Raw genomic sequence first — 25,850 nt, forward strand, 5'->3', positions numbered from 1 at the left:
CTGGTTACATAAAATAAGCTTTCAAAGCAATATATATCACTACTATCCAACGTAATTAGCCTACTGATATACTTTGAATTTAGAAATGAGCTAACTTCACAGAGTGACGAAGATTACGAAAACTATAGATTTTAAACTGATTATTCATGATCTTATTTTTGATGTTTACATGAGTATGTGAGATAATTAAGTAAAACTCAAAACTTCCCCAGAAATTATGGATTTCTGATAGTCCAGCAACATGCAGGCCATCCATACCCTCTTCACGCTCTGATCTGAGAGGAGGTCCTCTTCGGTCTCTGTCATCTCGCCTTTCTCTTAGGTCACGGCGATCATCTCTCTCCCGACGACGGTCATCCCGATCCCTATCATCTCGGCGAGCTGAATCTCTCCAGCTCGAAGATTCTTCCGCTGGTCCTCTTCTCCAGCCACCTTCATCCCTGTAGCCATTCAAAATGTTAAATCCTGTTGTTAAACTACATGATAGCGTATGTGAACAGATCATTTCCAAGTCGGTGCTGAGAGAGTTTACAAATCTAACAGGGATGAAGTTTAGATTTATAACTTGATCTCGACCTGATGCCCCAGGTGTAGAGGTCAAATGAGATTATCTGGATCTGTGCTTTCCAACCTAACAGCCACAACCTGTATGTAGCTACTTAAACATAAATTAACTGAAACAACGTCAAGACATTCTGTTAATTGCACTACCACGTTCCAAATGTTCAATAGCCAAATAGTATTCAAATAGCTACCATACTGGATTATTACAGATCCAAGACAATTTCATCCTTGCAGAAAATTGTATTATAAACAATGCTGGTTTAGATTCATCAGCACAAAGCCAATTTGGCCAGAAGAAGCAAGCTAGAACCATTACCGCTAATAAAAGTAAAAGGGGCTTTTACTAGTTTAAGGACTATATAACTGAAGAATTTAAACCACAGAGGATAGGCAACAGATGGGTAAAGATACCTGGTCTGGCTTCCTTACTAAATCATTACAAAACCTGCAGAAAGCTACACGGTGTCAGCCTCACTTTCTCAACTTTGTTAAAAGGGGACGTCGGTTGAGGGATGCAGCACACCGTTTCTCAACGTGATCTGGGAAAACACCCAAGAGTATTTAGGAGAATCCCAGCTGTAATTCCACAAAGAGTCCCAATCAGAGCATCAAACCTCGGCCGTCTGAAGCGGTCTTCTCGATCCCCCTCTCGCTCTCTGTCCCTTTCTCGCTCTCTTTCTTTCTCTGGGTCCTTGTCATTTTCATCACGATCTTGGTTATCTCGCTCTCTTTCTTTTTCTCTATCCCATTCACGTTCTTCTGATGGTCTCGATTCTCGAGGTGGACCCCAACTCTCTTCTCTGGCCTTTTCTTTCTCTCTCCATCCACCTGTTGGTTTTTTTTTTTTTTAAGAAATAAAATTTTTTTTAATACTCCAGAAACCCAAGTTGGTAACCATGACTATACATCTTTATGTTGACATTAATATCACCATTATGTATGTTAATTTAAGACACTCTAGGGGTGCCTGGGTGGCTCAGTCAGTTGAGCCCCTGACTTCGGCTCAGGTCATGATCTCATGGTTTGTGGGTTTGAGCCCCACATCGGGCTTTGTGCTGACAGTGAGGAGCCTACTTTTCAGATCCTGTCTCCCTCTCTCTCTGACCCTCCCAATTCGCTCTCACTCTCTCAAAAATAAACAATAAAAAAAAATACAATACAATCTTATTTTTAAAAAGAACTAGGGCCGCCTGAGTGGCTCGGTTGGTTAAGCGTCTGACTTCGGCTCATGTCATGATCTCGCGGTTCGTGGGTTCAAGTCCCGTGCGGGGCTCTGTGCTGACAGCTCGGAGACTGGAGCCTGCTTCGGATTCTGGGTCTCCTTTTCTCTCTGCCCCTCCCCCACTTGTGCTCTGTCTCGATCAAAAATAAATAAATGAAAAAAAAATAAAAATAAATTTTTTTAAAGAACTAAAGCTACTTATATCATTTTACAGAATCACCAGCTTGTATTTACAACTACCTATTATTGTTTTTCTAACACACAGGGAGGAACATGTAAGATAAGGGAAATTTATATAGCCTGGGTTGTTTCATATGCTGAGATTATGGCTATAAAAATCTGTTCTGATGGTAAATAGACAACTCATTTTAAGCAAAAAAACTTAAAAAGTGGAGGATTAGGAAATAGATCTCTGAGAGATGGAGCCCCAACTGTAATTTCATTCACATGTTGCAACATTTTCAAAACCTTTGTAACTAAAAACTTTCTTTTCATATTCTTGCCCTCCACCATTTACCACCCATGCAATCACGGAACAAAGAAAGATCAATCCTTTGACCCCACCCTCTCCATCACCTCACCTCACACTTAACGCTGGGATGCCCAAACCTAGGAATGTAATATATTTGCACAAAAAGGCCAAAGGGAGCAAATTTACATGAAAATCTATTACCCTTGCAGGACTATTATTGTTGCTAACATTTCTATTACAACGTGCCACAGCACTATTCTAAACCTTCTGTGTATATTAACTCATTTAATCCTTTCCATAGCTTTGAGCTAAGTAAATCCCATACCTGCCATTTTACATACTTGCTAAAATTTGTTAAGTTGCTAAAATTAATACTCAAGCACTTTTATAGTCCCTCGCAGACACGTGCAGAATGGTACCTGAGTCGCCGGAAGAGCCCATTCACAGTGGAGGGTGAACAAGGCAACGGCCCGGTCTTCTTGCTGCAGCACTCATACTTTTTTTTTTTTAATTTTTTTTACATCTTATTTATTTTCGATAGAGACAGAGCACAAGTGGGGGAGGAGCAGAGAGAGAGAGGGAGACACAGAATCTGAAGCAGGATCCAGGGCTCCAGGCTCCAGCTGTCAGCACAGAACCCGACGCGGGGCTTGAACTCATAAACCGCGAGATCATGACCTGAGCCAAAGTCGGACGCTTAACTGACTGAGCCACCCAGGCGCCCCAGCTCTCTCATACTTTAAAACAAGTATCCTTTTGCTGGTCTTAAATTTAGCGACACATCTTTGCGTTTTTGTGTTTTATTGGTGATTTCACTGTTTAAAATGGCCCTCAAGCACTGTGCTGCAGTGCTGTCTCGTGTCCCAAGCACAAGAAGGTGATGGATGCGCCTTACAGAAAAAATACCATTTTAGATAAGCTTCATTGAGGAGAGACAGTGCTGCTGGCCACGAGTTCAATGTTAATGAGTCAATTAACATGTTAAAACAGAAATGCACAAAAGAAGGGTTCTGCGTTCATTGGTTGACTTGGTTGACAGAAATGTTGTGAGCAGAGGGCTTAACGGAACCTAATCTGGTATTTTCCTTCAGAGCAATGATTCAGTATTCACAGTGACTATAAAACATCTATCGTGAATTAATGAGAACCTACCACACCGTTATCCCTGTTTTACACAAGGCACAGAAATGTCACACAGCCAGACAGTGGAAGGAATGGAGACCAGAAGAGACAGAAACACCAAGGGCAAAGGAAAGGAAGTTGCTCACTGACATGTGCATTTAGGACGGCTGCCTCCGGTTACTGCTCCGAGTCGGGAGTGGGAGAGCCTGCAGGGACCAGGAGCAGCAAGAGTTCAAGGAAAGCATGATAGCAGCCCAGACCTAAGCACTTGTAGGGGAACAGAGAAGTGGGTGGATTTAAGGAACACAAGGAAACAGAACTGAACTAAATGAAAAGACTTATCATAAAGGATGAAAGAGGGCAAAGGACAGCTCCCAGATCTCTAGGTTATAAAATGGGACGGATGGCGGTGGACCTGACGAGAAGCCTGTGGGTGTGAATTCAGTTTCAACAGGCTAAAGGCGACACGTCAGAGACATTTCTAGGTAGAACTGTACAGTGTGCAGCACGAGGCTGGTAACATGGGTCTGAAGGTAAGGAAAGAAGTCACCTGGAGAAGATGGTAACAGAAGTCACAGATTACGTACAACTGCTCAAGAACAAAAAAGTATGAAAACATGAGCAGGCCCAAGACTGAGAAAGTAAGGAACCGCTCTTCCCGTAAGCCTAACCCCATGGTAGGCAAGACTGCAAATACTCAGTGTACTTTTTCATTACTTACACAAGAAGGCTGGTGTAGGACAGAACCTGAGAAACACCGAGACTTAAGGGACAGGCATGGGACAAGAGCCCTCAAAGAAGCAGTCAGCAGGCAGAAGGGGAAAAAAAGCACGAATCACTTAAGCAGAAAAAGGGGTAAGGTTATTTAACTTGTTCTGGTGTGTGGGATATCAAAGCCAAGCTCCTGAGATAAAAGTCACTGCACAAACATCTAAGGGAAAATAAAAGACCAATTTATCCAGAAACTAATAATAATATAGCCTAATCATTGTTATTTATACATTAAAATTTCATTTTTTAGCTAAAAAATAACTGTTTATTTAGATATTGAAATACAGTCATTTGAAATGTCCCTGTTTGAAACACTACAGAATAGTGAGTAGCATGTGCAAGATTACACTTTCCATTTGTAAAACACATCAAGCAGAGTCTATAAAGCATCTAAGCTGGTTTTCTGAATACCAGAATTTTACCTGGCTTGACAAATGGTCTCCAGGGACCAGGCCTTGAGTCCTCGCCCCTTCTGGGAATCCGATCATCATCTGTGTTTCTCCAAGGCCCCCGGTCATCATCTGCACCACGTCTGGAAATTCTGTCATCGTCAGCATTCCTCCAAGGTCCTCGATCATCATCCAACCCACGCCTCGGACCCCGGTCATCATCCATGCCGCGCCTGGGACCCCGATCGTCGTCAGCATTACGCCAGGAAGACCGCTCGTCATCTGCACCTCCTCGCCGTGGCCCCCGGTCCTCATCCATCCCACGTCTTGGTCCTCTGTCCTCATCAGCTGTTCGCCAGCTTCCTCTGTCCTCATCCAGTCCCCGTCTAGGTGGTCTGTCATCATCCGCATGACGCCAGCTTCCCCTGTCTTCATCGCCAATTCGCCTGGGAGGCCTGTCATCATCTGCACTACGCCAGGAAGGCCGGTCATCATCTGCTCCCCGGCGAGAGAACCGGTCTTCATCAAGGCCACGTCTAGGACCTCTGTCCTCATCCATGCCACGCCGGGGAATGCGATCATCATCTGCTCGGAGAGAAGACTCTCTCTCTTCCTCATCCCCCAGTCGCCTTGGCCGATCATCCTCTCTTCTATGAGGCCTCTCCTCATCCCGCCCCTCTCCACGTCTCCACTCCCTACAGAGCAACAAGCCAAACATCTTTAAGAGTCCATTTTCTTAAGAGCAAATGATCCTTTTGGGAATTATTTCATTCACTTCTAAAAACCACTTCAGCCTAAATTCATTATTCCTAGTCCTGAAAGAATATGTGCTCCTAATAAAAAATAACACAAAATATAAAATCTTACATCAACAAATAAACAAACAGGTAGACAATTAAAGGTATCTACCTGCACTTTACCAGAAGCATTCTGGCATCCATTACTATGAGCTTTCAAAACTTAATTTCTGTATAGCACTTATGACCAGCCATCTTATCATGAGCAGTCATTTTTGAAGGATGGTTCAATCCACTTAAATTTAAAGGAAGGGGCACCTGGGTGGCTCAGTGGGTAATCATGACCGGATTTCAGCTCAGGTCACTATCTCATGGTTGTGAGATTAATCCCTGTGCCGGGCTCTGCGCCATGCATGGGGACTACTTAAGATTCTCTCTCTCCCTCTCCCTCTCTCCCTGCCTCGCTCTCTCAAAATAATAATCATAATAATCATAAGCAAAAAAATAAAAGGAAAATACGTTCTAGAACTATTCATTCTTACTGTAATCTTAGTATTATTCCATTAGGGAACAAAAACCCTGAAGCATTTATTTCTCAAAATATCTAGAAGTCCGTAATTACAGCACTGTTGCAGTAAACTATAAAAACGTTTTGGTAGCAGACATGCATACAATTCTTCATATTGTATGAAGTTCTCCTTTCCCCACCTCTATAAAATAACCCCAACTGAAAAACTGCTAATGAGGCATTAACAGGACCTCTGTCTAATTGGTACTATTTTCCTTGACTCTACTTACTTCTCTGGTGGGCCTCTTCTCCACTCGGAATCTACTTCAGGTCCTTTTCTCCATGTGCCTTCTGAATCTCTATCTCCCCAACGAGAGTCCTACATTCACCAAAGTTAATGTGAGGCACTACGTCGGCAACACTTATTACAACTACCAGCATTACCAAATGTTTTTGCACTTATATTAACCTTAAGTCCTTAAATATAAACAAGTTTTAAAATGGTTTCTTTTAACCCAAAGTCAGAGTGGTAGTACAGTGAAACTGGTGTGACTGGCTTTATAAATCAACAAAATACCACCTTGAAAGCAATCTGGCACCCAACCCCTGGAATTATTCAAATGTCTGCAGATATCCTTTGATCCTCAAAATTCCCTCCTGAGATTCTGTGAAAAAAGCTCGGTGCCCCAAACTTACATTGCACAGGACCTCCTAAAATGGAACAAATGAAATGTCAAATGAGGGATGTTTCTATTAACAGTATTTCCCTCTTCCAAGTACTATGTTGTCATTAAAAATCACGGAAAAGAGTATAGGGAGATAAATACGCTTACAGTGGAAATGTAAATGTGGTACAACCTCTGTAGAGAGCAAAGCACACAATTTTAATCCCATACAGCTCTGACACAGTTTGATGGCTCCTACAAACATAACCTAAGGCCACAGTCAGCAATTGAGAATACTCTGGAAAATACAAAACAAGATCTGCGGCAAGGGTGGGAGGAGTAAGGTAAAAATCTAACAAAGCTAACAATTCCAAGTAGGTGGTGTATAAGAGGATCTTTATTTAAATTTTAAAAAGTGTTTTGGTAATAAAACCTCCAATAACAATTAACATAAGAAACTGAAGGGAAGAAGAGGCAGAGATGGTAAGTCACCTGCCATCACAATGGCCTCTGGACTCTTAAGGTGGAGGTTATTCTAAGAGACTTTCCCAGGTGGACACCGTGGGAGAAAAGAGGAGCTCAACTGTCCATAACACTTGAGGTCACTACAATGCAGGGAATGTCAACGCCCAGAAAACCAAGTTTCTCCCACCCTTCATACTTGCCCTAGAAAGTAAACTCAGCAAAGATTTCAAGTTATTAGAGGTTTTCATACAACTAGAACCTCAAAGAAGATTTTCAGGGATGGCTATGATAGCCATTAAACAAACAAAAAGAATTCCAAAAGGCAACATGATTACCAAAAATTTTTAACTCAGTCCATATATCAAACAGAACAGGCCCCGCTAATAAACATATCAATTGAACGGGAATCTCAGAGAACCAGTTTCAAAAGGACAAAGAGATTTTTTTTTAAAAAGGGAAACATTAAAAGAAAACAATAGGGCTCTGAAAGGCAAATAAAGACAAGAGAAAAAACTTTCCCTAGATTAAGGAAACATAATCTTCTCTAAGGTAAATAAATTGCATCCTCTGACTACAAAAGGCACAAGTGCCAAAATGGGTGAATAATAAAGGCTGTGTACTTAGGTGACTGGACAAAGTCTCAGGAAAATCTTCATGCTCCTTTGACTCCAAGGACAGAATATTCTGAAATTCCCAAGGAATAATACAGAGTATCTACAGAAGTAGCAAGACCAAGACTATGCTCGCGATCTCCTCTCTTCACTGTGTACTGGGATACTGAGCAGTCGTGAAACTTCCGAGGGAGGATTCGAACTGACCAAACCACTACACCATTTTCAACTTTGAGGGGAGGAAACAAAAAAAAGAAACCTCTTTGGAGATATATACAAAGACAGCCTGGAAAAAAAAAAAATTGAAAAGATATACAAAACAAGACCAAAAAAAATGTTATCTGCAAAAGAGAAAAAGTGGTAAGTATAAACATTATTTGAAACTAAATCATGTTTACCAATCTTGCTGGAAAACTGTTAAGAAAGTCCTAAATAGATTAACATGTTTTAGTGAGCTGGATGTAAAAATATTCAACTTACTGCAATAGAACAAATAAAAGTAAAGGTATGCTCAGAATTTTTTTGTTCTGAGAAGACAGAGTTCTCAAAATTTACAGATGGTGAAGTTCAGATAAATTTTAAAAAATGGTGATAATCACTAAGAGACTAGAGACAGCAAAAATGTACTGAGAAAAGTTCTTAAATTTGGCTTGAAGGAAGCAGTGGCAGGAACATGGAAACAAATAAAAAAATATAATAATTACTATGTTAAATGTAAATAAATTAAAGACTAACTGAAAGGGAGGGTAGGGAGGGGGAGGCACAAAACAGAAACAAAAGACTGAAAATGGACAGATTTGCGAAAACTAAAAAAAAAAAAGCAACTCAGGAATCCATCATCACAGCCAAGTAAGTCACCTCCCTTTCTTCAGAAGATGAAGCTCCCATAAGTTAACAGAATGTAGCAAATTAAAATAAGTAACAACATTTCTGATTCCATATACACATACAACTTTGTGCCCAATAGAAAAAGAATAGGCGTAACACATCATGTTTTAGAACACAAAGTTAGGAATCGTATAGGCCACATTCACTAGTAACAAGGAAGTAAAAATAAAAACTAGCAACAGGAGTAACAAAACCAAAAATCTATCCATATACATTTTAAACGGAAATCAAAGAACAGCAGGTCATCCATCCAAGAAAACTGACACAAGGGATGGCACTGAGGAAGGAATGGAGACAGGCAGCAGGCAAGAAACCCTCCAGCTCCTCAAGTCTGAACGTAGAAACAAAGCTGTATCTTGTTTAAGAGGGAGCACTGGCACATCCAAGAGGAAACAGAGAATGCAGACAGATGTCAAAGAACCATAAGGCATAAAACGAGCTCAGAAACGGTTAGAGTATAGATGACTAAGAAGAAAATGGTGACAGACAAAGCTACTGGAAAAAGCAGGAAACAAGAAAGGCCTTGACTGCTAAGGCAGGTTTTACCTTTGGTTCTAAGTAATGAGTACCAATCAAAGCAAAGTTTGAAACCCAAGAGCAGGTAAAATGATCAAATATACATCATGAAAAAAATGGCCACGATGTAGAGGAAGGTCTGAAGCTGGGGAGAGACTATAATCAGAGGGAACAGTAAGGAGACCAGTAAAATAATACAGACAAAGGAAGATTCTAAATTAAGCCAGGAACGTAGAACAGAAAGGAGAGAGGGGGTAGATTCAAAACTCTTAAGATTAAATGGGTAACGGTGCCACCAATCAGGAGCAGGGATCAGAGACACAAACTAGAGGGGGAATAAAAGTCAGTTTTGGACGTGAGCGCATATTAAAAATATTTAGGGCAGCATTTGAATCACTTGGAAATATTGTTAAAATGCAGATGCTGGGGCACTTGGGTCGCTCAGTCAGTTGAGCATCTAACTCTTGGTTCCGGCTCAGGTCATGACTTCACAGTTCATGGGTTCAAACCACACATCAGGCTCTGTGCTGTCAGCACAGAGTCCACTTGGGATTTTCTCTCTTTCTCTCTGCTCCTTCCCTGATCGCTTGCTCTCTCAAAATAAATAAACATTAAAAAAATAAATAAAACATGAAGCTCAGACACTGATATGTGCACTGAGGCATGCAAGAGAACCGGGTGATAAGCATGGCACATAAAAACAGAGTAACTTCTACACTCACCTTTCTAGAAAGTGGATCGTCACCAAGTCTTCTCTCTTCCTCTCTACGTCGTTCCCTTTCTTCAATTTCCAGCTCTCTTTGGCGTTTTTTCCTTTCCACTTCTTCTAATTTCTTGACCCGCTCCTGATATTCTCGTAGCTCTTCCTCACGTTTTGCCCGTTCAGCACGCTCTCTCTCTTCACGCTCTAGATAACGGGTTAGGTTATTAAGTGTGCCAAGTCTTTGCCCTAGAACTAGGTCTACTTTGCTGGTATTCAGCAGGCAGCGTAAGGTAGAAGGAAAATTCTTTTTAAAAAATTGTGTGTATTTTACAATGAGCTAAGGGGCAGAAGATAGTCAAGAAAACAAGTATGATGCCACTCGACACTTCTGTAATGACAAGATACTCAAATGCCTCCCCAACTCCTGAGCATCTTGGGATTCCAGAGAAAGGACCATCTGACAGACTCCATGTGGTATGTGCTCCTTAGTACATGTCAGTGCTACATAAACTCGAGTGATAAAAATTAAAAATTAAAGAATGGTATTAATTTAAAAAACAAAACAAAAGATGTGGCAATAAGCTAGAAGAGGACAGAACATCCTCACCTAAAACAAACTTCAGACAACTAAAAGTTAGCTTAAGTTAGCTGCAGTTAAGAAGCCACTGATCCTGGTTCCTCATTCCTGTATTTTCTAAATAAGATTACTGTAAGGCGGACTATCAACCTTGCCTCACACACCCTCCAACCTTGGTCTAGCGATACCTTTCAGCATCTGTTCTTCCGCCCTCCTCTGCTCCTCCTCTTCTTTTTCTCTGTGGTAGGTTATTCTGCGTTCTTCTTTACGCTGCCTTTTGCGCTCTTCCAACCGATTATGCCTTTCTTCTGCTAATCTCTCCTCAAATTGTTTAAGTTTTTCCTATTAATAGAATGGACAATAAAAATCAAATCTTTTGAAGCCCTACAAACCAGCTAAATTTGAAGTTTACAAAAGCACCGCAAGTTTCTTGAAACCCTATGTACACACATTTCCCAATGACCGGTTTCTGTGACGTGTCGTGGCCAGTTATTTTTTCCTACACCCAGTGGGTTTGTTTTTATACAAAACAAATCAAATAATTAAATCAGAATTTAAGAGCAGGACACTTTGATCTATTTTCTCCTTTCTAAATCCAACAGTAAACAAAACTTACATCCAAAGTAAATATTATGCAGTCCACTTGCACCTTCAGAAAATTTGTTTATAGATGGGTGACTGCTTAATAACCTACAAAATATTTTCAAGAACGTTTCTATTAAAATGTTATTTAAATGATTATTACAAAACGTTGGCTCAGGACACAACGTACCACTGCATTAAAGAAGAACCTTAAGGCAAAACAAAAAAGCTCATGAATAAATGTTTCCCTGAAACCAGTAACTTCACCTCATAAACAGACTGTCGTGCGGCCTTGAGTCGCATTACAAATAAATCTCTGTCTTCAAGCATTCGTGACATTCGATTCTTATGTTCGAGAGCCTTTTCACGTTCTAGTTGCATGGTAGTAATCTGCAAATACATAACATGAAGTTAAATTTCAAAGCATTCACTTTCTGATTAATTTACTCTCAATTCCTGACAGATATTCTCAAAGAATGACGAGCAGATCCTCTGCCCCTTCTGTCTTGCTATAAAAATGGAAGGGTTACTATATCCATGCCCACGTGTCCCTGGGCAGAAATCAGGGACAGGAGACGGGTAAAAGAGTCCTGAGGCATCTGTAAGAAATTCTTATCTAGGCCCATGGTACTGAAAATTTTTATAAAGGAAAAACTACAATGTATACAGTAAAACAGAAAGTAAACACCTCATGGTAATAAGCACTACGATCTAATTATGAAAGATATTTTCTCCCTTAAAGAAAACTGTGGAGGTTCAGGCAGAGTGCACTAATGATTTAAGAAGACTTTTCTCTCTGTACTCCAAAGGGAAACGGAAGGCTTCAGGGCAGAGACTACAACAAATCATCTCAAATATTTTATCTGGTCTGCACTCTGTTTTCTCTGATTTTACACATTATCACAAAAATTCGAACTTCTGAAAGAATGGGAGGAACTGGCAAACGAAGCACAGAATGGCAACACTCCAGTGGAACCAAGAGGCTGCATTCTCCACACTGCAAGTCCCCACAGGTTTGTTGTCTGTATTTACTTTTTTTTTAAAACTAGAACAGGGCCACTAGTTTTTAATCACAATTTAATCACGAGCATTTGAAAGCCTTGCTCTTATACCATTAGATAAATACAGAAGGAACAGTCTAGTCCCAAAAGGCCATGTACTGTATGATTCCATTTATATAAAATATCTAAACAATAAGCAAATCTAGAGACAGACAGGGCACTGGTGGTTGCATAAGGCCAAAGTGGTGTGGAGAAAATGGGGAGGGACTACTAATAGGCGTGGAGTTTCTTTTGGGGTAAAGTTTAATGGCTGTGCAATTCTGTAAATGTACTAAAACCCATCAATTACAGTTCAAACGGGTGAATTGTGTGGCATGTGAGTTATATCCTCATAAAGCTCTTTTTTAAGTGAACTTTTCACCTGTCTTTTGCGTTACTACAAGTTTCATTTTTTAACCTCTGTTGTAAAAACATCTATCTGCCCACCAGTCTGTCTGTATTCAGCCATTAAAGCACCACCATTCCTCGCAAAAGAGCACAGAATGATCAGTTCTGAAACCGTGGCCCCATCACTGGCAGAGGATTTAATTATAGCTTACAGTCTAAAAGTGTTACAGTCCAATGTAAATCTTACTCTTTCTTCTTCTTGCTGTTCCCACAGATCCATGTCTTTAATCCTCTGTTCTTCATATGCGCTCTTTATCAAAGGGATTTCCTCCAAGCGTTTAGCTCGTTCGAAATAATCAATCTGAATGACATGAAAACAAGTATTTAAGAAAGAAATTTCTATTAACCTGACATGTTGTAAGTTTACCAACCAGTCCTTTCATTCACCTTCTTTTCTTGATTCTTCAGGCGTTCCTGAAGTTCCTTCTTTTCTTTCTCCAGTTGTTCAACCTGTTTAGCCATGATAAAATCCGGATCCAATTCTTCCAGATCCTGTAAAGTATTACAAACGCACAATCACTAATAAGAATATAGAAGAAAGGCGTATGGAGCAATGTTTTCTGTACTCAAAACCTAAGTTACTTTTTATACAATGAGTAAGTGTTACCAGCGGGTAAAGTTAGGCAACGTAAGAATGTTTTACAATAGCCATATTTCCACTTCTGTGTAGGGAAAAACAACATAATCTTAACATCTACTTCTCATTCCGCCCACCTGCACGTACCCAACTCTGTTTTAACAATGGCTAAAAACTGCACAGAGCCATTTAAAACAAATGCTTACTTCACAGACTATAGTTAATCAATCAGCTGTACCCCAACGAGTGAAAATAACCAGATTACTCAAAGTAAATCACTAATTGGTAAAGAACTGTGCTTCTGAAATGTGGATCAAAGACCGTAACAAGTAGTGAGCTACATACTTCAATATCAATGTCTTTGAACGCTTTGGCACCCAGTTCCGTTTTCTTGATCTGCTCCAAACGCTCACGGACAGTTTTCTTTTTGATCTGTTCATGTTCCTGTAAGATGCGCTCCTTCTCTCTCTCCTTTGCCTCCTGTCGCAGCCTCTCTTCTTCAGCTTTCCTTACTTTCTGAAGTTCAGCTTCCCTCTGCTCCAATTCTTCCTTCTCACGCTGAATATTGAGACTCTCAAGGCGCTCTTTCCTTTCCTCAATTGTCTGACGGCGAGCCAGGATACGCTGATGCTCTTTTCGGGAATTTTTAAGGTATGCAGTAACAGCCAACTGATGCTGTTCTTCTTTCTCTTGCTTCAAAAATAAATGGATTAAAAAAATTATCACATGACACACCGGGGTATTAGGCATCCAAAAAATTACTAAATAATCCTGACCTGTTACCCTTACGTATATCTGCATTTAATAACAAGAGATGATGTTACTCAAGCTACTAGCTCCCAGCACCAAATACTATGACCTATACAAAGTCTTTAATAGCAGCGACACAGCTGAAGAACCTTCATTTGCTAGGTCCATTGTTCTCTGCACCAAATCTACTTTATAGCATGTAAGCCAAGGAGAAAGGCTAACAACACTAACAAGGAAAGAAGTTAAGCAGGAAGGAAAAATCCCACAGAGGGGGTGAAGAGGGGATATCGTCTTATATGTGATAGGTACAATACCAAAACTAAGAAATACAACTGAATAGGAAATATATAACAAAGTCTTTTTCTCAGACATCATCCCAAACAAACCTTTTTGTGCAAGACATAGCGTAAGGGCCCCTGAAAGATTCTGTAGTTCATTTCTCCCCAAGATGCATACCAAAATATGAGCTGGCTTAATGACTTCAAGTGCCTTTGCAAGTACTGAAGACATCGCTGTCAACTGATTTCTGATCTGTTCTGAAGGCATGCTTTGCAAATGAGGACCAATTGGAGCATCTTCTCGAGTAGCGTAATTCAAATCAGATCCAAAACTAAGGGTCCGAGAAGTGTGGTCAATACGAACCTTTGAAAATTAAACGACCTCATCAATAGTTACATCTATATACAAATACGAAATCATTCTACAGACGGGTCCCTTATATTTTCTTAAATGTCTATTTTTGAGTGAGAGGAAAAGAGAGAGAGCGTGTGTGCACACGAGACAGAGCACGGGGGAGGGGCAGAGAGAGAGGGAGACACAGAACCCAAAGCAGGCTCCAGGCTCCGAGCCGTCAGCACAGAGCCCAACGCAGGGCTTGAACTCGTGAACTACAACAGCATGACCTGAGCCGAGTCAGACGCCCAACTGACTGAGGCGCCCAGGCGCCCCACAAATAAGTAACTTTTGATAAAAAATTTCAAATGAATATGAGAAAACATTAAGAATGTTAAATACAAAAGCTAGAAAACCCATTCGGTACAACTTTAAAATGGTGCCACTGAACCAAAAACTGCGAGAAACAAAGGATAGGTGTTTTTTTAGTCCTTAAAGGCCTTCTACCTCGGTGTCCCTTCCAGCACATACCTGCAGATCACAGTGCCTGGCAGCATCTACTATAGCCCGTTCCAGTTGGAAAGCATCAACAAAAGGAACCAGAGAAGTCAAACGAGAAAACTCAATGCTCTGATAAATCTGTGCCACCTGCATAAAGAACACAAGGTTAGCAGTAATAGCTATAATAATTTATTCAGCATTTTTATGTGCAGTCTTACACAACTATGAGTAGAACTTATGTCCATTTCCCAGAGAAGAGAAGTTGAAGCTCAAAGTTAACTGTTAACACTACACTGCTAGAGCTGGAATCACAATTCAAAGCTATCAACCCCAAAAGCTATGCTCTGAACCATCACATTATACCATTCCTCAAAAGCATAATCCTTTCAAATCCTAGTTTCATCAAACAAAAAGCCCTGAATGGCCATATATCTGTAGAGATCTGCTACTTACCTAATTCATCTGAACACTTCTAATAAAATTATTTGTCTGAAGGAGACTGGCAGCATTACTATTTAGTTATACTGCTAATTAGCCTTCAACTATTTGTATAGCACATAAGAAATAACACTGCTCACATATACAAAAGAAAGCAGGTCAATGAAATGTGCATAAATACTGAAGTGAAAATATAGTAAAAGCCCCCTCCCAATGAAACAAATGGAAGACAAAACAGGAACATTTAAGCCATATTATAAACCCTAATATTCAAACTTACATGAGTCAGCCTAAAGTATGTTAAAAGACTAACAATAAATAGCTTTAGCAAGAGAAAAGGCTTCCCCACTCACTACAGGTAGGAGGGTTCACTAACTGAATCTCTTGAAGAGCTATTAAAGCTTTAAATGTGTAAACTCTGTGACTAATTGCACTTCTGATATTACACAAAGTCACAGAAGTACGTAAAGACACATGTATGGGAATGTTCACTGCTACAACATTTTCTAATAGCAGAAAAACCCCTAGAAATACGGATTTCCATCACTGGAGTCTGAATAAATCACAGTACCCTTGAGACAATTTAAAACCATGTAGGTGTTGAATTAGATTTACACTACTAATGAGGAGAAATGTACATAGATAGTATTCAACAATAAAGGAGAAAAAAACTACAAATTATACATAAAATATTGTTTTCCAAATCAAATACATTAAGACTAATTTTGGCAAGGCTAGAATTTGGTGAGGAGTTCAAATCCTAGGCCATTCCTCAATTTTTTAGTGTTGTGATAAAAACAATCAAGGGGAGAAATTCCAGTTCTAAATAAAACATTTATTTAAAAATGTTTACCTGCTGCAGAAGACGAAGTATGGTGTTGTTTTGCAGCTGTGGGACATACTGTTGCAACTCTGGTTCCTTTTCAGGTTGTTCCCTAACCCAATTTAGAACCTGTAAAGTCCATTACATTGAAAACAGATCATACTTTCTAATAACAGTCAAACATTTGTGAAGCTTTTTCTCATTTTTTTTTTAAACATACAGAAACATCACAGTGCAGGGAAATACAAATGTAATACAAAACTATGTTGATGCTTGTCTGAAGGTGACTGACAGCAATGACTAAATTAGCCATGCTGCTAATTTACCTCCAAAGGCTTATTTATTTAGCACATCAGAAATATCTTTTCCCTTAACATAAAGAAAAAAAGACAATGAAATGTGCACTGAATTTAAACACAGAGGACAATACTTCTCTCTCCTCAGTATAAATACAACCTGAAAAAAGGCCAGCCAGCAAAGGTCATATAACCAAAACTAGAACGCCAAGCCTTACCTTTGTGACTCTCTCGCAGAGTTTTAGCGGGTTAAATTCTACTTCCAGCCAATTGTAAAGGTCTTTCACTTCGGGAACAACATACTGCAATACATTGAATCTGACCTACAATGAACAAAAGGTTTAACTGCTGAAGGAAATTTTCCAACTAAATTCCCAACTGAATTGAATACAAAGAAGAAAAATACAGGATTGGAGATCTAGAAAGTGTCTGAAAGACCAGCCTCAATCCTCTTTAAATTTACCAGAGGACTCTAAAAGAAAACTACACTTGGGTCTCTTACCCCAAATTATGTATCTATCTACAGTGAAAAGTCTCCCAAGAGCTTAATAAGGATATAAGAACTCTAAACCAACAAAATATTTATAAAGACAACTAGTGTGGCCAACCTAATTACCAGCAATAAGTAAAATCCCACAGTTCACAATTTACTGTAGCACACAAAAATTACCATGCCAACACTATTCATAAAAGCCCCTATTAGAAAAAACTCAGGACAAACAGGGATAGGTTCTTATACAGAAATGATCGAAGAAAAAAATGCTACACATGTGAATAAATCTCACAGGAATTTAACATACTGCATTTACGTGAACCTCAAATCTCACATAAAGTACACAGGCAAATTTATGTGTGGTGTCGCATATCAGGGCAAGTGGCTATTTTGGGGGGCATGGGGAGCGAGGACTATAAACCACCTGATGAGAATGTACCCAATTACATTTATGATCTACACTTTTATATGTGACTAAAACTCAACTAAGGGTGCCACCTGAATAACTTTTCTTAAAAAGGGAGACAAAAAATGGCCAAACTTTATAAACTTCAAAACTGCCCATAATTAAATCATACCTTACCTGAACTATAAACTAGAATATAGAATGCACGCGGACCTTTACCCTTTACATGTGGGGAACTGCAAACCCAAAGACAGCAGACTAACTGCAGACACACAGCAAGACCTGCAAGCACAGGACTGCAGGATTGTGTGTGTAGCCACAAGACTGGTCACACGACTGAGGCAAGTGACAGCAGATCCTATCCCCACACATGCGCACTCTAGTCTACCTCCTATCCAAAATGGGTGCACGACTGATTTCCACATTTCTGTAATACCTCCCTTACAAGTGCCTTTATTGAATTAAGTGTGGTGTGGTATAAGCATTCAAATAAAATTCTCCCGGCTGTAATCGTATTCCTATCAAATTATTCTAGATTCTCCATTTAGCACCCTTTTCCCCAAAGAGGAGATATGCTACAATAGGCTACTGTAATCTGTTAAAATATTTCTAAGATTTATAATTGGCTTTCTGATCTAAGAACGAGTTGCTTATGAACTCTGCTTAACCTGAATATGTTCCTGAGATAAGAGAATCATTCTCGGGGTGCCTGGCTCAGTCGGTAAAGCATCTGACTTCGGCTCAGGCCACGATCTCGCGATTCGTGGATTCGAGGCCCACGTCCGGCTCTGTGCTGACAACTCAAGGGCCTGAAGCCTGCTTCGTATTCTGTGTCTCCTTCTCTCTCTGCCCCTCCCCCACTCGTGCTCTGCCTCTCTCTCAAAAATAAATAAACATTAAAAAATAAATTTAGAAAAATCATTCTCTTGGTGTTTACAAATTCAGTTATAGGAGCTCAAAGCTCAGGTCTCAATCTTGAATGTATGGTGAACTCATAAAGACTTATATAAATGCCCACTGACAGCCAGCTAATAACTGACCTGATACCAACCTATACCCTTCTCATAAACCTTTATACCTGTCTATGGGCACAATAAGGACCCAAGTCTGGATGTCCTGGCTGCTGGCCGAAAGCTCTCCAACAATGATAAACAAACCAGTGTAAGACACCAACTTTAACATCAAGGTGTGTGTTAGGTATATAGATAAAAGTTCAAGAGATATGGACTCTCTTTCCGGTTTAAACACTTGTTCAGTATTTTAAAATAAAAAAAAAATTTCTTTTACACTATTTGCTAGTAAGATCTCTTCCCAAAGAAAATACTATCATTTTATTCACTTAATTCTAAGTCAGTCCCACAAAAACTCGTCAAAACACAAAGCTGACCTGTGGCCAGTGGCAACAAAATAAAACATGGAGGCATACAGAGACAGAGAAGTGCTGTTTTGCAGATTAAGTTCTTGTTAAAAGCTTACAACAGGCACCAGGGTGGCTTAGTCAGTTACGCATCTGACTCCTAGCTCAGGTCACAATCTCCGGTTTGCGAAATCGAGCCCCACGTCGGGCTCCACAATGCTTTGGGACTCTCTCTCCCCACCCCTCCCCCTGCTTGCACACACAGTTCTCACTCTCTCTCTCAAACAAACAAATAAAAATAAAAACTGACAACAAAGGGAATCTGCCTTCCTACTGTTACAGAAAAGTGTTCCAAGGGAAAAGTGTTGCTACATAGAAAACTGATTAGTTCTTACTTAACGGGTTCTGCCAGAAAAGGAAAGCCTCTTCTGTAGCAACTGTCCCTCTTATTTCTCTTGTTCCAAAGTAATTTACTGGGCTATTATATTACAGTAACTACTAAGTCTGACTATTGTGAGTCAGACTCTCTAAAACCTAAAGTTGTAAATCTTAATTGCCTGGCATGTAATACACACGTGTAAGGGGCGCCTGGGTGGCTCAGTCAGTTAAGCAGCAGACTCTTGGTTTGGGCTCAGGTCCCAGTCTTGTGATTCATGAGATTGAGCCCCAAAATTGGGATTCTCTCTCTCCCTCTCTCTCTGCCCCTCCCCCGTGGAGAACTCTCTCTCTCTCTCTCTCTCTCTCTCTCTCTCAAAATAAATAAACATTAAGAACATAATACGCACTCACATGCTAATTTCCAGTGAATGCAAAAGTCCATCAACATAAACATTGTAAAGATACACCAACCTTAGGCTCCATATTCTGAAACTGATTGGTGTAGGTACTGGGTACAACCTAGAAATCTACATTTTTTTGAGTTTTATTTAAGTAATCTCTAACGTGTTGCTCGAACTTACAGCCCCAAGATCAAGAGTCACATGCTCTTCTCAGAAGACTGAGTCAGCCAGGCACCCCTAGAAATCTGCATTTTATTTATTTATTTATTTATTTATTTATTTATTTATATTTAGAAATCTGCATTTTACAAAGTACTTCATGGGGTGCCTTCGTGATTCAGTCAATTAAGCTTCCAACTCTTGAGTTTCGCCACAGGTCATGATCTCATGGTCATGGGATCGAGCCTTGCATTGAGCTCCGCACAGCCTACTTGGGATTCTTTCTCTCTCTACCCCTCCCCAGCTCATGGTCTCGTGACTGTGCTCTCTCTCTCTCTCTCTCTTAAAATAAACAAACATTAAAAGAGAAAGAAAAATTGGAAATATTCCCATTGTCCAGAATCAGGCCTAATCAACTTCACATTCATTCCTATACTCATCACCCCATTTCTACCATCTGTCAGCTTGGTTAGTTTTCCTGCAGCCCTCTGAAGTAAGCCATGAACCTTACCCATCATTACCTTTTCTCTTACTGAGTGGTCCACATTATTCCTCAGAGGTAGTCCAACTCTCATCTACTACATCAAATGTAACTTCAGTCCACCCCCTACAGAGGAATCACCTTAAAGGAACACTGTGCTGACTTACACCGGCAGTTCTCAAACCAGTCCATTCATCAGAACCACCTGGCACGAACTGTAAACCCTGACCATAAATTTCCTATTCTGAGCTGTAAGAATGCTCGAACTTATACCAACCATATCGTTAATAAGGCCAATTCGTGTTGGTGGGGCTTGAAGACCTAGCAGCGTTGCAAGGCGACGTTGTTTTTCGACTATAATGCCATCCATATCCAGAAGTCGAGCAATATCAGTACGCTCAGGGGTAATAGGGATGGAAAGAGTGGCCAAAAGGACTCTAGTAGACATTCTGGAGAACAAAATCACAAATCTGTTACATTCATAAATGTTACCTGACATAAAGACACTTCTCTTTAATCATTTCGTAAGATATGCCAGTGACAGAATATGTACACCACCTTTGGTGGACTATATTCATACATATTATTCATCAAAACAGGAAATTAAGAGAAATGGGCCATACTAAAATGAGTACTTGGGAGAATCAGAACTTCATCTACCCACTTACTACTCTCAATATCTTCCAGCTATAGAAAAAGACTGGGAGGTTAAAATGTAGAATAAGATACCTTTGTATATCCTATGCTTCCTTAGAAAAACAAGGCAGCTTTAAAAGCTAAGAAAAATGACACTAAGAAAGGGGTGGAAATTTACAAAGAATGTCAGTGAACACAACAGGGGTGTTGGGAGGACGCGTGGTGGAGAGAAATCTTAACTTCCTTAAAACACAAGAGGCAAGTCAGGTTGAATTCAGATCACCGTATTACATTAAGGATAGTGGGCTCTGGAGCTAAAGGGTGAAGGGTTAGAATCGCAGCCTCACCATTTCCAAGACTGAAACCTAAGGCAATTTTTTGAGTCATGAGGCTATTGTAAAGATTAAACAAAATAATGTACACAGAGCTACACAGCCCAATACTTACTATTATAATACCATTACAGCAGTTTCTAAAGGGATGGTACTGGGGCGCCTGGGTGGCTCAGTCGGTTAAGCGGCCGACTTCAGCCCAGGTCATGATTTCACGGTTCATGGGTTCGAACCCTGCAAGGGCTCTGTGCTGACAGCTCTGAGCCTGGAACCTGCTTCAGATTCTGTGTCTCCCTGTCTCTCTGCCCCTCCCCTGTTCACACTCTGTCTCTGTCTCTGTCCCTCAAAAATAAATAAATGTAAAAAAAAAAAAAAAAAAAAAAAAAAACTAAATAAATAAATAAAAATAAAGGGATGGTACATAGGTACCTTAAAGGAAACCAAGTTTTGTTTTGTTTTAAATCTCAAACAGACACGGATTACATGAAGGACAATGAGTGAACACTGTCCTCAAGACTTTCAAAGAAAATATACTAGAAAAATTAATTTAGCTGGTTCCGTGTATTGCTGCAAAGGTAAAAGAAAAACAATTTGGTATACAGAAAGAATTATGGAGGCCAAAATAACATGGTCTGCCAATAAGAGAAAAGAGTGGTGTGTGAGCTGCCGGAGTCCAACCAAAACACGTTAAAAAATATATGTATTTGACTGGAAGAAAATAGGTTACATGTGATGCCAAAGGAAAAAAGTGGTCTTTAGATTGCTACGTCATAGACCCTTTTTTTATGTTCAAACACACACTCAGTTAATGTCTTATAATCAGGCGTGATGGCAGCATTTATTTTTTTAGTTCTCTTATTTGTTCTAAAACTAGATTCTAAATACCATTTATGGACAGAAAGCTCATACCATAACACCGTCTTTCCTAATATTCAATTTTCTCCATCAGGTTTTTGCTACTACCAAAGAACAACAATGTCCAGAGACATTTCTGATAGAAGGGAAAGAACTGCTACTGGCATCTGGTGAACCAGGGATGCCCCAAAACATCCTTCATGCCTAGTCCCCTAGAACAGAAAATGATCCAGCCCCAAATGTCAACAGTGTAGAAGTTGAGAAACCCTAACCTGGAACCATGCCATTTAGTAGGAGATATTTGTTTCATACTTTCAATATTATCTGACTTCAACATTCTTACCTTTGCATCTCTTCCTGTGTAAGATTCTTTCTCATTTCTCTGGATAGATGGTAAAGACGATGGAGTGTAGATGCATGAAAAAGAGCATTTCCAGATTTCCAAAACACAGTCGAGACTTTGTTATAGTAATTTGCCATCAACTGAGGTTTAGGTGGTTTTTTAGACAAGGTAAATAGTCCATGAATATCTTCCACAGCTTTGAACGCTTCCTAAGATTAGGAGTATAAATTACAGTCACTGCATTCTAAACGAACAAAAAATCTAATCCAAATCTCTTTATGAAACCTAAAACACAAAACACTGAAGAATAAAAGTGGGAAGTAAAATCCCTCTATGTGTGGTTCCTTGTATTCATCTATAATCTAGTATCTGATGTATCTCACAAAACTGCCATGATCACAAACATACTAAATCCTTAAACTTCTTAAAATTAGACAGAACAGGTTTGAACTGGCACAGGTTTGAACATGTGCCAGCTGACGTACAGAACACAGTGTTTTGCTTTCTGTCTCTTTCACAGTAGTAGCAGGGGTGTAATTTGAGAAAGTGCCAAATATCTATACAAACATCTATCTGCCCCACAGAGAATTTTGTAGAATTCAATTTTATTTAGTCTTTCTGTCAACCAGCCCCAGCCTAAAGCTTGACACAGTAACCAGGTTAGCTATTCTACGACTATCTTGACAACTTTGCCAACTATGCTTTAATTTGCAAAGGTTATTTTTAAATCCCATTGACTGTCCTAAAAATGTTTCAAAGTACCCTTGCACGCATGGTTTTATATGCTTACAAATTTTTCCGTAATAGATTGTTTTAATGATTAAATCTGATCCTTTGACAGAAAACAGATCGGCGGATCTTAAGGATCAGGGAGGGGTTGGGTGCAAAGGGGCATGAGGCAGTTTTGAGGAAATGTTTTACATCTTGATTATGGTGGTTACTGCATTTGTCAGACTTCAGGGCGAGTTTTGCTGGAGATAACTTACACATCGGTAAATGTGACTTTAAAATTCTTTTTTAAAAGTGATTATCATACCACTTGGGATATACAGAAAAAATATCTAGAAGGACATTAAAACAAAACATAGAGGTTATTTCTGAGTGATAACATGTGAGTATTACTTCCTTCTTTCTACTTATCTATCCATTTGTTCTATAAGGAGTATGTCTACCTTCTATAGAACCTCTTTTTCCTATTTCATCAGGTAGTATTTTAAGGGTGTCCCTACAGAAATGGAAAATATTTTGGAGAGCAGGAAATCACATTTTCACTTGGCTCAAAAAACTACCACTCTTTCTTTGCAATTTCAATTAAATTTTATATTTTGGTCAAACATGTAGAAGTCTCAAGTTGTGACTACAAAATCACGTGAAAATGTCTTTGCACAATTCTTAGTGTAAAAAGCTCAAGTAGTGGGCAAGACTCCCAGCACCACACTGAGATCTCCCATGTAGGATATTCCCCATGCATGTTTACTAAGTCAAAGCAGCACCAAGAAATCTGAGAGACGATCCAGTGCGCTTCTCCAATTCTCTACAGCAAAGGACAAGTTTTGTTTTGTTTCGTTTCGTTTTTAATTTCCAACCTTTTGCCACCAATACTTTTATAAAATACAAAATTTTACAAATTTGTAAAATTATTACAAAAATTAATTGAAAAACAAGCTCAGTTTTTCTAAACAGAGTAAAACACACACACACCATCACCATGAAATCGCTATCCTTCCCCCCCAAAAAAACCCTTCGTAAATGCATATTCTCCTCTCTAATTATTTCAATCTGGTAGTTCAGACTGGCACCAGGCAATGAACCACACTTGGAGCAGCACTGAGGATGAACTGTTTTATATGGAAAGCCACTGGGCCCAAAAGAGCACACATTTGGCCCCCATTTCACAGCAGGTAACTAGAACCACGATATTCTGAGATTGCTTGTTCAGAACTCTTGGTTACCCATCAGATGATCTTAAATTCTTCAATTAATGATTGAAATTAACCAGTAAGTATCAAGAGAAAGATACTCATTAAAGAAAATAATAATAACAATATGGGCTACTGTTACTACAAAAGACAGATAGTAGTTCACAACGTACCTGCCACAATTCCATGCTGATAGCACTGTCCAATTGAACCAGCCTGGTCTCCAAATGCATGGACTGGCTTTCTGGATTATTAAGATTGATTGCTGTACTTTGGTTATGGTGGCGTTGAATCTGTGACAAGTGCATTCTCAAATTGTCACAAAGCTTACGGAATTCAGCCTTACGGGTGTATTGGAGGCAGAATTTGAAAGCTATAGACATAATTATAAAATATATTAGGTACTTTCCACCATCAACAAGTATGTGAATAAGTTTTATTTCAAATACTGAAATCAGTTATTTTAACAAGATTTACCCAAACTTATAATCAGTCTTCAGAAATGATCAAGGTCATTAGTCACTTGTGTCGTGACCATCTACTAGACATAGTCCTGGCCTAGGACTAAAATGTGTTTCTGGGATTCTGGGAGAGTTTACAAATGGGAAGCTATTCAATTGAAGTGTAGGAGGGACTCACCTTTCAAACACCTACCACTTCAAATCCTAAAAGAACAAAAAATTCTAGCCTGGAATACAAAGAGCCTTCTTATCTAACAAAATTTGGGCTTATGATAACCTGATTTCAACTGTGTACATAGATGTATACCTTAACTACTTGCTCTGTCATTAAAATAATTTTCTACTGTCATATATGCAATATAACAATTTTATCAGAATTCCTTTGCCCTTAAAAAAAAAAAAAAGAGAGAGAGAGAGCATTTCTATTTCAATAGGCCCAAAATGAAGGGATGCAGTTTAACTTCAAGTTAACAACATTTATGTATCAGTAGTTAGCAAAAAGCCCAAGTTTACTTGTCTTAAATGAAAATTCACACATGCTACGTAAATAAAACAGAAGTTGTAATACTCATAGTAAAATACTTTTATAAGCATTTATTTATGAAGTAATCTCTACACCCAATATGGGGCTCCAACTTACAACCCTGAGATCAAGAGTCATATACTCTACCAATGGAACCAGTCAGGTGCCCCTACAGGATTTTTTTTTGGTAAAATATTCCTTAAAGTCACTTACAACTTGATAAAACAAATGCCAATCATCCCCATAGTGAGCAGAATGGCAACATAAGGTTGTACTAAGGCCAAAATAAGAAAAAGTCAAAAGCTACTCTCAAGTCACACATACCCCATTTGTATAGTTAGAAAGCTCCATTAAGAGCAAGATAAGTGCAGTAAAGACAGACACAAGATTAAGATAACAGACTTGATGCAGCTCTTTAGGACTGAAAGTTCAGCTAACCCTTGAACAAGGGTTTGAACTGTGTGGATCCACTTACATGTGGATTTTTTCATTAATTTTAACCTTCTCTTTTCTCTAGTTTACCTTAAGAATACAGTATATAACACATATAACGTACAAAATGTGTTAATCAACTGTTTATGTTACCAGCAAGGTTTCTAGTCAACAGTAGGCTATAGTTAAGTTTTTGGATAGGCAAATCACAGGCAGATCACCGGTGCATGGGTGGGGTCAAAGGGGTGTTTCAGTCTGCGCCTCTAATCCCCCACCCCAAGCTGTTCAAGTGTCAACTGTATATGCACTATGACAGCTGGATACCTTTTAAGATGATCCAGAGTCATCAAGATGACTTATTTCTATGTTCAGTAATACTGTTTAAGAAAATCGGGGCGCCTGGGTGGCGCAGTCGGTTAAGCGTCCGACTTCAGCCA

The 25,850-nt window shown here is 39.4% G+C and overlaps 1 protein-coding gene and 2 non-coding genes across 3 annotated transcripts in view; all 3 read right to left on the minus strand.

The window, feature by feature from the left end:
* EIF3A (eukaryotic translation initiation factor 3 subunit A) overlaps nt 1-25,850 on the minus strand; it is a 35,848-nt gene that overhangs the window by 2,072 nt on the left and 7,926 nt on the right. The window contains exons 5-21 of the mRNA XM_049646537.1: nt 24,171-24,370; nt 22,079-22,287; nt 20,190-20,361; nt 16,456-16,560; nt 15,972-16,070; nt 14,711-14,827; nt 14,024-14,209; nt 13,163-13,510; nt 12,628-12,732; nt 12,428-12,541; nt 11,060-11,182; nt 10,399-10,552; nt 9,653-9,837; nt 6,076-6,164; nt 4,574-5,235; nt 1,179-1,392; nt 259-440 (exon numbers count right to left, since the gene is read on the minus strand). Coding sequence (XP_049502494.1) covers nt 259-440; nt 1,179-1,392; nt 4,574-5,235; nt 6,076-6,164; nt 9,653-9,837; nt 10,399-10,552; nt 11,060-11,182; nt 12,428-12,541; nt 12,628-12,732; nt 13,163-13,510; nt 14,024-14,209; nt 14,711-14,827; nt 15,972-16,070; nt 16,456-16,560; nt 20,190-20,361; nt 22,079-22,287; nt 24,171-24,370 — 3,264 coding nt within the window. The remainder of the gene's footprint in view (nt 1-258; nt 441-1,178; nt 1,393-4,573; nt 5,236-6,075; nt 6,165-9,652; nt 9,838-10,398; nt 10,553-11,059; nt 11,183-12,427; nt 12,542-12,627; nt 12,733-13,162; nt 13,511-14,023; nt 14,210-14,710; nt 14,828-15,971; nt 16,071-16,455; nt 16,561-20,189; nt 20,362-22,078; nt 22,288-24,170; nt 24,371-25,850) is intronic.
* LOC125933579 (small nucleolar RNA SNORA19) lies at nt 15,164-15,293 on the minus strand. The gene has a single exon (XR_007461007.1). It is a non-coding gene; the product is annotated as a small nucleolar RNA SNORA19 (small nucleolar RNA).
* Nucleotides 16,213-16,346, minus strand: LOC125933580 (small nucleolar RNA SNORA19). The gene has a single exon (XR_007461008.1). It is a non-coding gene; the product is annotated as a small nucleolar RNA SNORA19 (small nucleolar RNA).

Source organism: Panthera uncia, chromosome D2 (assembly GCF_023721935.1).
Source record: "Panthera uncia isolate 11264 chromosome D2, Puncia_PCG_1.0, whole genome shotgun sequence".
Taxonomy (NCBI): domain Eukaryota; kingdom Metazoa; phylum Chordata; class Mammalia; order Carnivora; family Felidae; genus Panthera; species Panthera uncia.